Source organism: Triturus cristatus, chromosome 3_2 (genome assembly GCF_964204655.1).
Source record: "Triturus cristatus chromosome 3_2, aTriCri1.1, whole genome shotgun sequence".
Taxonomy (NCBI): Eukaryota; Metazoa; Chordata; class Amphibia; order Caudata; family Salamandridae; genus Triturus; species Triturus cristatus.
Genome location: NC_140584.1, coordinates 1,087,593,016 through 1,087,607,283, shown reverse-complemented (window position 1 = coordinate 1,087,607,283; position 14,268 = coordinate 1,087,593,016). Strand labels below are relative to the sequence as shown.

The 14,268-nt window shown below is 43.1% G+C and overlaps 1 protein-coding gene across 1 annotated transcript in view; it reads left to right on the top strand.

The window, feature by feature from the left end:
* Window positions 1-12,896, top strand: part of COL26A1 (collagen type XXVI alpha 1 chain) — a 779,433-nt gene extending 766,537 nt beyond the window's left edge. The window contains exon 15 of the mRNA XM_085649850.1: window positions 3,786-12,896. Coding sequence (XP_085505976.1) covers window positions 3,786-3,946 — 161 coding nt within the window. The 3' untranslated portion in view covers window positions 3,947-12,896. The remainder of the gene's footprint in view (window positions 1-3,785) is intronic.
* Window positions 12,897-14,268: the final 1,372 nt, after the last annotated feature.

The window sequence follows — 14,268 nt, the reverse complement described above, 5'->3', positions numbered from 1 at the left end:
CTTAAACATATATGCTAAAATTGGCCTAAATTGCCACTGACTGGTCCCTCCAGGTTTCACAGGATCTGAAACCTGGAGGGACCCGGCCCACATAAAGCCCTGAACACCCTTCTGACCGGACTCCAGTGGTCCTGGTCCCCACCGCAGGGGGGCGGGGAAATCCCTCATGGAATAATTGGGCAGCCAGGCCCTGCCTCTCACAGCGTGTGAAATGGCACGCCCGCTTCCTTTTCAGATGAGCAAATTGAACCAGCTCCTGCCCTTGCTTCACCTCCCTTCTCAATACCCCCTCCTTAGAAGGATTGCCTCGCTCTGATTATCACATGAGAGAGTAATTTTGTGCTCCCCTCAGGATATCTGTACAATAAATGTCCAACTGCAAATAACAGTTTTCAGGTGTAAAAATAAACAAGACCCAAAGCGGCTTGAAGTACTACAGAAACTATAATGAGAGCATGGTTGAACGAGTGGAAAGATTCAGCACTTACCTCCCTCTTGGCCATTGTTTGCAGCTTTCTTTTGCCTTTGCTTTTTTACGACTTCATGTTTAGAAAAACAAGCTGTCTTTCCATCTATTGAGTAATATGCATGAAAGGCATGTCAGCGGACAGTCCCGGACCATGGTATTCGAGATAGGCCTGACAGCTGTGGAGGCCTTTGCCCTGAAGAGGTCTGAGGGAGGACACCATACATCATGGATGGCAAAGGAGGCCGCGGGCAGTATCCTGTCTCTGTCTGCATGCCTTGTTTCAGGGCAGTTCTACAATGTCCTGTGTGACTCAAGAGCAGGTGCCAATCCTTGCAACAAGTAATCGCCTCTGTCCTTGGAAACAGATGTACCTCCTCTTTAGGCTATGCCCTCCAGGGCGACAGGTCAAGGTTTATTTTTGGAATATAGTGTGATTGTTGGTCCTATATATCCTAGTACCTATGTTTTGTGAGTCCTAGGTGTGCATAGATTGTTGAGAGATGTTATAGAGAGAGACTCTGCTACCCCTTGGATTGGGATACTCTTACATACTTCAATGGACTTCCACGCCTTCCCAAGACCAAATGTTATTTGTTCAATCTTGAGAAGAAGCTCTATTTTGACATCCTCCACCCCTCACAGAGCTCTGGAGTCCTGCTTCTGTCTTTCGCACCTCACCTGACTTGCAGGAAACACCTCCTGGTCACCGCAGGTGCAAAATCACAGGAAAGATCTAGGTGACGAGAATGCCCATCATTGGTTCAAAGGGCCACATGCTGAGAGGAATGTATGAAAAACGTCTTCACCGCCTGAAGCCATGCGAAGACATGTGTTCTCAGATGATTTCTGGATACTGTGGTCTACACTAGAACCTGTATGAATGTAACACTGTGTCGCGCTCATCAAGTTCTGCATTTATCAGGGTTCATTTGGGCGAAACAGTGAACTAGAACAGCGATATGATAAGAAGAAGCATCTCCTAAGAAAGCTCACTAGAAGGATAGTCCTTCAATTGGATCAGATATTAAATCCAACTTCAAACCTTCAGAGACTCGGATTTCCTTGTCCCATATCAGAATGAAAAAGCAGAAGGAATCTTCCAGGTACAAAGCGATTTCAACCAGAAAGCAACAGCATTGATTGATGAGTCATCGCAAAAGGACCAAACAATAGTGGCCAAAGATTGATTGGTAAAGTATGAATTGGAAGGAAACGAGAACACAGACAAACTTTCTCTTAAGGTAAAATGGAAACTGAATTTGATCTTCATTCATCCCCGTATTTATGTTGTCATGTGAGTGATGTGAGAAAAATCTTGCGTACAAAAGAATGATGAAACTTGAGTAGGATTAGGATTTGCGTTATTGTATGAAAATTCTGCCTTTGCCAAATTAGAAGCCCAATTGTCTTGAGTTACATTGCACTTGCTTTGAAGATATTACTCTAAACTCTGATTAGTTTGCTTTTTTTTCCCATTAGACATTAGTGGTAATCCAGAGATAAAGCTTGTTCAGCCTCCAATGCCCTGCGCAAAGCTTACTAAAAGAATGATAGATTTTCAGAACCGGGATCAGAGATGATTGCATGAGGCAGTCCGTGAAAGCTGGAAATATGTCAGGGAGCATTAGGCAGTTCCTCAGACATGGTAGTTTCAACAGAGGAGAAAAATGAGCTATACTTGAAAAAGTGCCCTCTGCAACTATTATCACGTGGTTTCATTCTGAGGGTGGAAAGTCAAGCATAAAATCTGTAGAAATGACAAGGTTCAGTAGTCAATGATTGAGGCTGCAGATATCCAGACAGCTTAGCGTGGAAGGATTCATTTTGGGCACAAATACGACAAGCAACAACATGTTCCTGGACATTAGAATGAATAGTTGGCAACCAAAAAGACTGCAGAACCAAATCTAGAGTAATATTCATTTATCTATGGCCAGATATAGGTGAATCGTAGCGTGACGCACATCATCAGTCCTCGTATGGTGTCTAGTAGTGCCCTGAGGGAAAACGCACAAAAAACAAACCTTTCCACTTCTCAAGCAAAGCAATCATACGTGAGCTCCAGATACTGTCTTCTGCACTAATCTTGGTAGGAATGTTAACACAGACTCCCTGACACAAATGGATGGATCCAAACCAGCTTATGAAAAACGAAGTACTGATGACATCTTTGAAAGTCTGTGGAATGATTTTCTTGGGTTATATTTCGACTAATTACATACTTTATGATGCTTGTCCCAGCCCCCTTTTTTAAGGTCTAGCTCAACAGCATAGCTGTCTTCAGGACCTTTTGTTACCAATAAAGCATATAAATAGGGGGCTTTGGCTCTGCCCAGAGGAATGTGCGCCTCTCACCTCATCCTAATGGCTGCTTAATGTATCTTTCTGCTCCAGTGGCGGGCACTGAATCATCACATGAGATTGATCTCATACTTTCATTGCCTACAAAAGCAATCCTTTTTTTTTTTTTATAACTGCGGCATGCTTTTAAAAAATGTTTTAGTAAGGACCCATGTGCATGTTTTTGTATTTGGCTTCCCTTTAGTTCTTTCCCTTCTAAATCTCTCCTATTGACTTCCCATTTATACTTTTTTTCTGTTGTTTTTTTGCCCTGTATGATCTAGTTTTTTCTTCATTTATCTCATAGCTATTGTTCTTCCTCCTGTGGTTTAATATACAACTATGTATGGATATGAGTTCCCACATGCATTGATAGGCATTCACAAATGCTGTTTCTGTGTGTTAGCAGATCAAAGCCAGTCCTACTGGTTTGGCGAATGCTTGTTTCTTTTCTGTTCTCTCCTCCCCTGTTCCCTTGTGTGCTTAATTCACCCTCCTCTGGACCACATACGTAAAGAAGTTTTAGAAACCTTCAATATAACTTACTCAACTGCTTGAGAAAAATTCATAGGTGTAGCTCACTTTATTAGGCTATGTTGCACTTTTGCAGCATATAAGCACTTCGTATTTGGGGGTTTTCTACTTTGACTTTTACATTTTTAAAAATTGTTTAGAACTTTCAGGATTTTTTTTCTATCTCACTTGTTCTTAACATGCTATTGTGTTGAAAATGCAAATAAATCATATTGTTAAAATTATTAGCCTGCAATAAAGCTATTGTTTTGTTTCTCTCTGTTTCCTTGTGGCCCTTTCTACAAAGACTCTTTACCCCTAAGACTTCCTCAGTATCCTTTAGTGTCCTTGTTAACCCTCTCACTGGGTATCTCTGATAGTCTTCTTCTATTAAGTGTGGTAGTCCAGACAATTCATGCTTCCTTTGGTTATAAAGATAATTTTTTCCACATTGCTATTCCAGATCCATCTTCTTCCACTGAACCAGGCTCGGGGCAGGAAACCTTGGGCGCTATCATCCCTTCAAGCACCAAAATCAAGCGTGCAGGACACTGGCAGAGGCATTACCCGTACCACGTTTTCTCCTCACTGCTGGACAACCGGGAGACCCGGCGCAGGAAGTGATGCAATGGGCAGGAGCATATGGACATTCCTAGGAGCTGACCGATGCCTTTGCCTGCACCCTGCAGGTGCATCACCTGATGGCGGTGGCTTTTCAGGGGCTGTCTTTGCAGCGTACCGTCCTCAAAGACTTCTCCTTCTCCATGGCCACACCCATGTACGAGTGCGTCCCGTCCAAGATGAAGTTAGCATGTTTGATATTACCTAAATCTACACCTTGCTAATAGGTTTTGTTCCCTATATTCCAACTTTTAATGCTTATCTTTGAATGCAAAATTTGCAGAAGAAAACACTCCTATTACCTGTGAGAATTCTTTCGTGGCCATTGACCCTAAGGTAGCCTCTTAAAATAATTGCTTGCCATCATCCCATTGTTATTCATACTATTCTCAGTTTGCCACCTTCTTCTGTGGCTCTCTAGGGTTGGGCAGATATAGATCACTAAAAAAAGACTGTGATCGCAGTTGGCACTGTGTTGACTCGCTATAGGCCCCTATTCCTGACCAGCGTCTTCCTAACCAGCGTGACAGGGACTTTAGAATCATACTTTACCCAGTCTCGGAACTGCATAATGACACGTCCTCGGCAGTGCATTGGGGTCTGAACATTGTGAGCAGGATCTCCCACTTGGAATTCCAAGGGCTAGGAACACTGTCCACCAGAACACTTCACCACACAACATAACACAACTATATATTGACAACCTGGAACACTAAATGTAGACTACTTAATACAAGATATGTTGAATTTGTGTATTTACACTCATTTCTGCAATATCAATCAACACCAAGACCGTACACTTGTGAATTTGTGCGGCACATTAGGTGCATCTCAATTCTAGATATTCTCTCACCTCCACACCGGCTAGACACAAATATCTGTCTTTTGCCAGTGTTTTTCTCCAGATGCCGGGCTGTAGCTTTCATTCTAGAGATGTGACAACATTCCTGATGTTCAGATTTTCTCTACTATGAGAATCAGGATAGCCAACCGTATTTAAATTTTGTATGTTGGTGCCATCACTGCATTTCATCACAGACCCTGTTAGCCAAGTACATTGATTATTGATTGATTGATTATGGGGTTTATAGAGCGCCTGGCTACCCGAAGGCTTCCCCACACTGACCAAAAGTACTGCAGCGGGAGACTGGTCCACTTAGTGAGAATGGGGAAACAGCCAGGTCTTCAGCTTCTTTCTGAAGGCCAGTTCATTTTGTAATACTCTCAGTTAAAGGGGAAGATTGTTCCACAATTTGGAAATCAGATGCGTGAAGGATCTGCCTCCCCCCCCCCCCCCACCCCTCACCTGGACTTTTTAATTCTGTGGGAACGTAAGAGGTGCAGGTGGGAAGACCTAAGTAGTCTAGTGGGCTCGTGCACAGTTATCAGGGTTTTGAGTTTGTCCGGGCATTTATTATTCAAGACCTTGTGAGCAATGCATAGGGATTTAAACTTTACCCTAGCATTGATTGGTAGCCAGTGGAGCTGTGTAAGGGACTCTCTTACCGGGGTGTGCCTTGGAAGTTTAAGCAGGAGCCTAACAGCTGCGTTTTGCACCGTCTGCAGCCTTTAATCACGTACTTGGTAGATCCTAGGTAAAGAGAATTCCCATAATCCAGTCGAGAAACTACGAGGGCCTGTAAGACTGTTTTCCTTAGCTGCTCTGGGATAAGATCCAGTATCTTTCTGAGCATTCTTAAAAGCCCGAAACAAGTGCCAGCCAGTTTAATAGCCTGTTGGTTCATTGCAAGGGAGCTGTCCAGCCAGATCCCTAGGTTTTTTACGACTGGTCTGGGTGTAGGTGGACTTCCCAAGGCCAGTTATTCAGTGGCCTGGGGATGGGCTTATTCCCCAGAATTATGAGTTCGGTCTTTTCTCCATTCAATTTAAGGTAATTGTTGGACATCCAGTGGTATAATTTGGTCAGACATGGACCCAATTGAAGATTGTCTTGGTTGGGAGTGCTTGGCATAGAGACGATCAGCTGAGTGTCGTCGGCATACGACACACATGAAATGCCGAACTCCTGCGTTATAGAGGCTAGTTGTCTTACATAAATATTAAATAGGGTGGGGCTAAGGGAAGATCCCTGTGGTACTCCCAATTTTATGGGCCGGGGGTCTGAGAGACAGTCCTTTTCCATAACTTGGAAGGATCAGTCGTCCAGAAAAGAGCCGAGCCAATCCATAGCTTTGTCCCTGATACCGATCTCCCTCAGTCTGTCTTTCAGTATGGCATGATTGACGGTATCAAAGGCCGCACTGAGATCCAGCAGGATGAAGGCTGCAGCTCCTCCGTTATCTAGTAAGGCTTTTAATTCCTCACTAACTGCCATGGAGGGCACGGAAACCCATCTGTGTTGGATGGAGTAATTTATTCTCTTCAAGGAAGTCAACTAAAATGTGGTTTACATGCTTTTCCAACATTTTGCTAAGAAGGGGAAGAAGCGAGATAGGTCGCAAATTGCTGAAAGTTTCAGGATCCAGATGGGGTTTTTTGAGGATAGGTCTTATCACAGCATGCTTCCAAGATTGTGGGACCGAGCCAGACTCTAGAGATTTGTTGAGGATACTCCTTAGTATCGGGAGTATTGTCTCAGTCACCTTGAGCAGGGCGTGCGGGGGTGCTGAGTCGAATGGGGAGCCTGATTTCGTAGACTTGATTAGTTTGAGGCTAGCCTCATCCTCCAGTAGAGGGAATTGTGAGAGACTTGGGGTTGATGCCGGTTCACAAGCTATGTATACCTCCTCCTGCATTGGCCGAGGGGGCTTCTGGAAGAGACTATAGATATCTGTCACAAGTACATATTTTCCGCATTTGCAGTATTCACTTTCTATTCATTTTAAATCTCTCAATCGTCTGTGACCTGGTTTCCAAGCCCTCACCATACCTTGCTATAGAAAATTAGTCAATTTCCACTGTGGAGGAGGGCAACGTGACATTTTACTGCCTATTAGATTATTTACTGTGCCCTGGAAACCAAAGTATTTTTACCTTTTTTGATAATTCAGACTTGGATCTTCAACTTATAATTTGTGACTAACCACATTATGGAGCCCAACCTTAGCAAGAAATACACAAAGCAGTCTGAAACTGTAGTGGAAGGCGCATGAGGAATGTTTTTATTTTTATTTAGATCGTTTTTTATATAGTAAACTAAACTCTTGTGGGTATCTGAGCGCTTACCAAATTTACAGAGATCAGCACCATGAGAACAATAATATCAGATATATAGGTAGCACCCAGAGAAGGGAAGACATGCTTTACAAGGCTCAGGGAGTAGAGGGGAAAAGTCAGTAAAAGCCCAACATAAAGTTAAAATAAAACTGTAGAAATAGGCACTGTCAAGAAATTGGAGGATGGAGTCAGGACTGAACAAGTTGAAAACAAAGAGGACATCAGTGTGATTGAGGGAAGAAGGGTATCTTAGAATGTAGAAAAGAAATTTGTTCATAATGAGTACTTTTACTTCTTTCTTGAAGGAATGGTCATACATGCACATGGTTCCCGACAGACAGACTTGCATCCATGAGCCACTTCTAGGAAAGGCACTGCAGATCCATAACCAGAAACCCGTCAGCTGGATTCTCAATCCCCGAGAATGGCAGAAAGGCAGATACATCATGACTAGTGACCACTAATCAGCCAATGGAATTCTGCGTTTTCTCATTTGACTGCTAGCCGTACTGGGCAGTGTGCCTCTGATCTGTATATTGTGGTGAAGTTGCACCCATTCTACCCACTGTTACCTTCTTCATAACCTCCTTCTTGACCGTCAATTGAGCGGTCCTGATTCAGGGATAGTGTCTTCCCTAATTGGTTACGTGCTAGGGTCAGCGCACAGCTAGGTGTTTGTTTCCGTCACTTGGCAGTTGTCCTTGTCTTTTTTCTTTGTTTTCTCAAATTAATTGTATGGGACACATGTATCCGTTCTGGAAAGGTTAAAAAAAGCACAGAGGGTCTTCAGTCAGTGTGCACCATGCAGTATCCTCTTGTTCATCCCTTAAAAGCCAAGATACTAAAGTTACTTGAATCTTTCAACTTTGCAACTTATTGAAGGATTTTTTCCTTAAGTGTTTCTTAAATTCGGAATAGTGTTGTTGTCGTCAGTCTGGATTTGACATGAGCAGTTCAGTTTTAGCGTATCTGTTTGAGTTAGAGGCTGCACTTGCCCCATAGTCTGGATAACTTTGTTCGGGTGAGAGAGAGCACCTGCAGCGCCTAGAAGTAAGACGTTGTCTGTCTAGTGAATCTACATGCTACAGTGATTGGCCATCTCAGTGCTGCTCGGTTGGCAGCCTCAGCCTTGAAATGGTTTAGACCTTTCGACAGTGGGCGATTGCCGCAGTGTCTCGCCTTCCTTTTTGCTCTGCTAAATGATCTGTCATGTGGTGGTCATACAAGGCTCTGCTCTTTCTCCCATTTTAATAAAGTGTGTCTACCACCACTGTGAAGTACAAATGTTCGCTCGGATTTATGACATTTTGCTACATTGAATATACTGGGCTTTGGCTGAAATTCGATCATCTGCCTGCAGATTCTGTCAGTCACATTACTTCCATTCAGAATTGGATGGCTATAAACTATGGTGATAAGACTGAGATGCTGACAGTATGGGGTGAACTCCTGTTGGTCTAGTAGGATCTAACCAAAGTAGCTAGGCCCTATGTCCACTCCCGTATCCCAGACAAAAAGCTGGGTGTCCTATTCAAAAGAGGTATCCTTCGATGGCCACAAACCATGGTCCCATTGTTTCTTACACCGGCCTCTACTACTGAAGATCCTGCCCTACATTCCCTCAGAGAAACATGCTTAAGTCATTGGAATAATGGTGCTCTCATGTATGGACTAGGAAAGTGCATCTGCTAAGGATGCAAAATATGTCTGTGGACATCATAAGACGATGTCTAGTCAGCCTGTTGATGCCTTCACCGGTTTCCAGTGAAGCAAAGATTTAATTTTAAAGCCCTTTCTTTGTCCATCAGGCATATCACATGTGGCCCAATTCTTCTGTCTAATCTTATTCGCCATGCTCCTGAGAGGTCTGTTAGGTCCTTCACATCCTTTGGAAAATCCCAGTTTTCAATTGGCTGTTTGGGAGGGGAGAATCTTTTGGATTTAGAGTTCTATCGTAGGTGGTTCTTCTGTTTGTTTTAGGGCGTAGATACTGCCTGTATGTTCCTAGCACCATGCCACCCTTAGGAGAAGTATTGCCGTATGAACAAATAAATAAATTATAGGTCTCCGTAGCAAAGCTAGAAGAATTAATTTCTAGCTTCAAGGATGCCCAAAAATGTCCATTAAAATGCTTTGTACTGAGCATATGCAGGGCATACATAGGTACACTCTTGCCAACAGGTGACTGGCAGAAAAACAATTCTCTGCGGATAGCAGGAAGGATCTAGAGTGCACAAGAGCTTTCTACCCATTGGATGCCATTTGACAAGTCTCAGGCACCCCTTTCTTTGTAATAAGAAGAAGCAGCGCCACGAGGCTTGGTCTCACCAGCAGAGAGGGTTCTTCTACGGTAGGTACAGTCCAAATCTCCGAACAACTTTAAGATGCGAAGTGAGGAACTTTTCTTCTAGACAAGAACAGTCCTGGTGCATGAGAAAAATGAAGAGAGTAGTGGAAGCTTCCATGGTAAATTCTTTAAAATTCCCTCCAGGATTCTGAAGAGACTGATTGGGTCTTGGATTTGTCAAATACAGACAACGAACACAAGCCTTTGCTGTGACGAGCCTGATTTCTCTGTTTCAGATGCCTTATTACTTTTCCTTTCTTGCTGTAAGGCTGTTTGCATGCTCTCTTTATTGTTTTTGGAAAAGTGGGCCAGTTTTTAAAGGAATTCTACTTTGTTTCTGCTCGTTACTTTGGTGCAGTTCTACGCGCTGCTGTACTGATGCCAATAGTGAGCCGGAGCACTGAGTACACCAAGAAGCTTCAACTTCTATGTGGCAAAGCTCACTGCTGCATGTGGCATGCGACTGTTCAGGTCACCTTTCCAAAAGTGCGCCAAATAAAATAGATTCCCTCTGCTCCATCCTCCCCTCTTGCTTTCCACCCAGCATAAGACTGACGCAGGCACATTGAAATGGAACTTGCCCATGTTGAATGACACCTTGCTGTAGTTGCGTCGCTTTTGTGACACACTCCAGCGATGCATCATTTTTGCGCCTACAGATACGTCAGAAATACTGACGTATATGTAACTCCTTGCGACATGATGCGTCATACTGTAAATATGATGCATCATTGGTGTCGCAAGGAGGGCGCAACGAAAAGTGACGCATTGCTGTTTTCACGCAGCGATGCGTCACTTTTTATAAATGAGGCCCTTTGTATTTTAGAAGCCACCCCCACTCGACTATGATGTGGCAGCCAGCCGGCTCTGCAGTTTTGTTCATAGTGATCCAACAGTACTGATAGTAGCACTTTTGGCAAAAATTATTCCTCCCAAACCTGCAGGAATCTCATACTATGGTGGGTTACCCCACTCCGCCACCTTCACAGCATGGTTGGGCTGGCCTTCTGCTGGCTTAGTTCAAAATGTCCACGAGTATTCTCAAATGCTCCAAAAACCGGCTATTTAGGGCTCAGAGACCCATCCGTCTTAAACTTCTCTGGGAAGTGGAATACCTTATTAGAGGTCTAATTGTATCCCGCCAACCCTTTACCTGTCAGGTCTATCTAGCAAGAGACAACTGACTGAGGCAAGATCGGGGAGCCCAGGTCCTTTCAGGGGCGAGGAGATACACCAACAGGAACTAAGGATTGTTGCGATGCCAGGAGGAATGAGAACTCCGCTCTTATATACAAAAAAACATGAAATTCCCTCAGAACTTTCCACTGGTCACATATTTACCTTGGGCGGATTATACCCACTCTGGCCGGATAAAGCTGGCGGAGAGTCCACAATCGGGTATTTTAGCAATCAGGAATGTAGGCAGGGACAAAGGAGGGGGGTTTGGGGGAAGGGTCCATAAAACTACATTCGGTCAAACTCTCTGGCTAGGATGTGAAGAATCCAAGAAGGGCAAAAAGCAGGTAAAGTAGCCTTAGCCATCTGGGTACAAACAGCATTTTCTTGTTCTGGGGTGGGAGTGCAAAATCCAAAACAAATATGGCATCGCCATGACTCTCAGCCTTCACAATAGGACAAGCCACTGGCATTCTGACACACTAACTACACACATCTACTGCCCCCTGACATCACCAAACACAGCCCATGCACTTCCCATGACCACCCCCATTCCATGCACAGAAATAAAAACTAAAGTCAAGATAAACATACAGTCTAAGGAAATAGCTGCCCCTGTGTCTGCCGCCGAAAGGGCGCAGTGAGCCGCCTACCCATGATAGCAGGTATACGGAGCACAGACCATGTCGCGCAGGTAAAGAGGGTGCACATCATAAACTAGGCAGAGGTCTGAAGGTAAAGGTAGAGTTAAGTGTAAAAGACGCTCAGTAAGTGGGAAAATCTACAAATGGTGGAATCTGTCCTGCATTCACAGTGTCTTTAATGGCTTTGCTTCTGGCTGGGAAGAATTTGAGCAAACCTGTTAAATTGTTCAAAAATTGTGCCTATCTTAGTGTTAATTATTAGAGTTTAACATTTCTTCTTTCGCTTTCAGCAAAGATTAGTGTTAGAAGAATCCAACTTTTGTGTTTGGGGTGGTGATTGTGCACTCTCACTACCAGTTGTATAACAGCCTTGATAATTCTACAAAATGTGTTTAGGCGCTTTAAGAGAAATGGGTGCTACCAATATTCCTCATGTGATATTGATCCTTTAAAAGGGTACATTTTTGTTTTTTGTTATTTGTTGGGACAGAGAAGTTCACATTTCCTGGATACTGCTGGTGCTGAAGACAATAGGTGTATGATCTCTTGCTGGAATTCCACACTACTGGTCAAGGGGATTGTTTAAAAATCTTTGTGACCCTTATAGTGTGGATGTGGCTGAGCTGGTTCTACTCTTGTCTTCTGTAGCCTGATACCTTTTCATCAGTGGCTTGAGTACTTCTCTTTGGGCTACAGATCACCTACTCTGGTGCGCTTGCTAAGCCACTTTGCTTGACTTTTGGCTTCTCTCTGAGCAGGAAGGCCCAGAGGCCAAGGAAGGCCCACAAATACACCAGTTCTACAAACTACAAAATTACTAAATCAAGATCCTAATTAACTTTGCCTCAGCAAGACCTCATCTTCCCACCAGGGGTCCGAGAGCCCGGCCCGCCATCAAGGTTGCCTTGCTTGTAGTGGCCAATCCAAAGCCTTCTCTGTTGTTCTGTTATATGAACTTGATATAGCGCAACGAATCACCCCCACGGGGGTTTCTCAGCATGGTGGCGCCATCCAGGTAAAGTGAAAAACGGAAAACAGGGGTTAAAATAGCCAAGTTTAAAAAAGTTTTTTGAATTGGGCAATTTCAGGATGTGACGTGACTCCATTGATTCTATATGTTCTGATACTATAGAATCAACGACCCTTACTGGTGCTTAACTAATGGTGCTACATGTGTCCAAAAGCAGCTAGAATGTCCTCCAAGTTGGTGAATATCCACACAAATGTGTCTTTATTTATAATCCTAGTGTATAGCATGTGACAAATGTCCACTTCTATTATTTACCATACTGGGTTATCCCTTGCCATGAACCTGTGTGTGCCTTACTTGTTGTTAATTTAATAACCACACATGTTGGTCTAAATAATTGAATAGAGCAGTTCGCTTTTGATAAGCGGTTACTGCGCGGTCTGTGTATTTGACTATTGTTTTATACTTAAGTAATGCATTTAATCATTTCCTCTGTATTTCATGGGGATTTTTCTGCCATATCGAAAATGTTTTGTATTCAGCTTGTGCGTGAATTGGTGTGGGGTTTGTTGTCAAGCACCCACAGCCAACTAATGACTTGTCATATAGTGCACTGAGAAATAAACATGCTGTACGTGAGGCTGGTGTCCCCTCGTCTCTATTTATCCACTCCGTGTTCAGCGTCGGAACCCGTGCCTCGATACTTAAGTGGTATTTATGTGGCCTGATTGGTGCACGTATTTTTAGTTCTTCAGGCAAAATTGCATTTTTTCTCCTAGAATGTTCCACACACAGAACACAAGTACTTTTCAGGACTTTTGTAGTAATTTGGTCCTACCAATAGGTGGAGCCCTAAGCCTGATCTAAAACTACAATGTTACTAAAAATGCTTGCACCAGAAGCGTGGCTAGTAGTTTGCCCTGATCACAATATATGATGTACTCCAGACCAATGAGGTAACAGCAATAAAAATCCTCTGGCGCAAGCAATTTCCATTTCTATCAGGTTTACTTATTTACTCAATTTATACTGCTACAGTAAAAAAATAGTAGTAATATGTCAAATTATTTTTCCACGCAGCCTAAACATTGTGATAAGGGTCTAGGCTGGAAATATTACAATTTGCAGTTGACTATTAGGGGCGAGCCCTTACATTGGTGCAAGTTGTGTTTATTACTAGTCCATAAGTTTCAATAATTAGTTTAGAATATTGCACTAAATTCTTGGGTAATAACATAAGAGATAGAAATAATGTTCAGACATGGTATTGCGACATAATGTTTGCCAAAGAGTAATATGTAATAACATGCGGCACAGTATGTACAATCTTACCATAACTGTTTAGGACTCCAATGCTAACCTGTAGTAAGAGTCTCAGATTGGCAAAAATATGTGGTAACCCAAATTTCATACACATTTCTCCCATTAACCACATTTCACAAACTGGGTTTGTATTGTATTGTTTGCACTGTATTTGTAATGCAACAATTTAAGCCTTCATGAAGAGGTGTAGCGCAGCGGCAAGAGTGGCTGACTCTGGAGCGCAGGGGCTCACGGTTCGATCGCCAGCGGCAGCTCAGCTCAGCACCATGTGACTCTGGGCAATAGCTCACTTAATCTCCCTAACAGCCCCTAGTGCCTTGAAACCTTACGGGGTGAAATATTCACGCTTTAGAAATAGGAATTACTTTTACTTACTTACAGTGTCATATGCAAAGGTCAGAAAAATGCTCCTGGCATGTGCTTCAGTATGGTGGGTTGCTTACACATGACCGTGATGCAGAGAAGTGGTAGATAGCTAGAGATGCACTTGATGGCACTTATCATCTGAGGCTTTGTATTCTTTTTTTTTTTTTTTACTTTTTTCATTGTTTTAAAAAATTCTATAAGCAAGAAAATAAACAAGCTCAACATTACCCAGAGCCCAACAGGATGTCACTTGCAAATGTCTTGAAGCAATACAGTATTCAATCAATCAATTAATCAACTCTAATTTGCAAAGCGCGGCTAA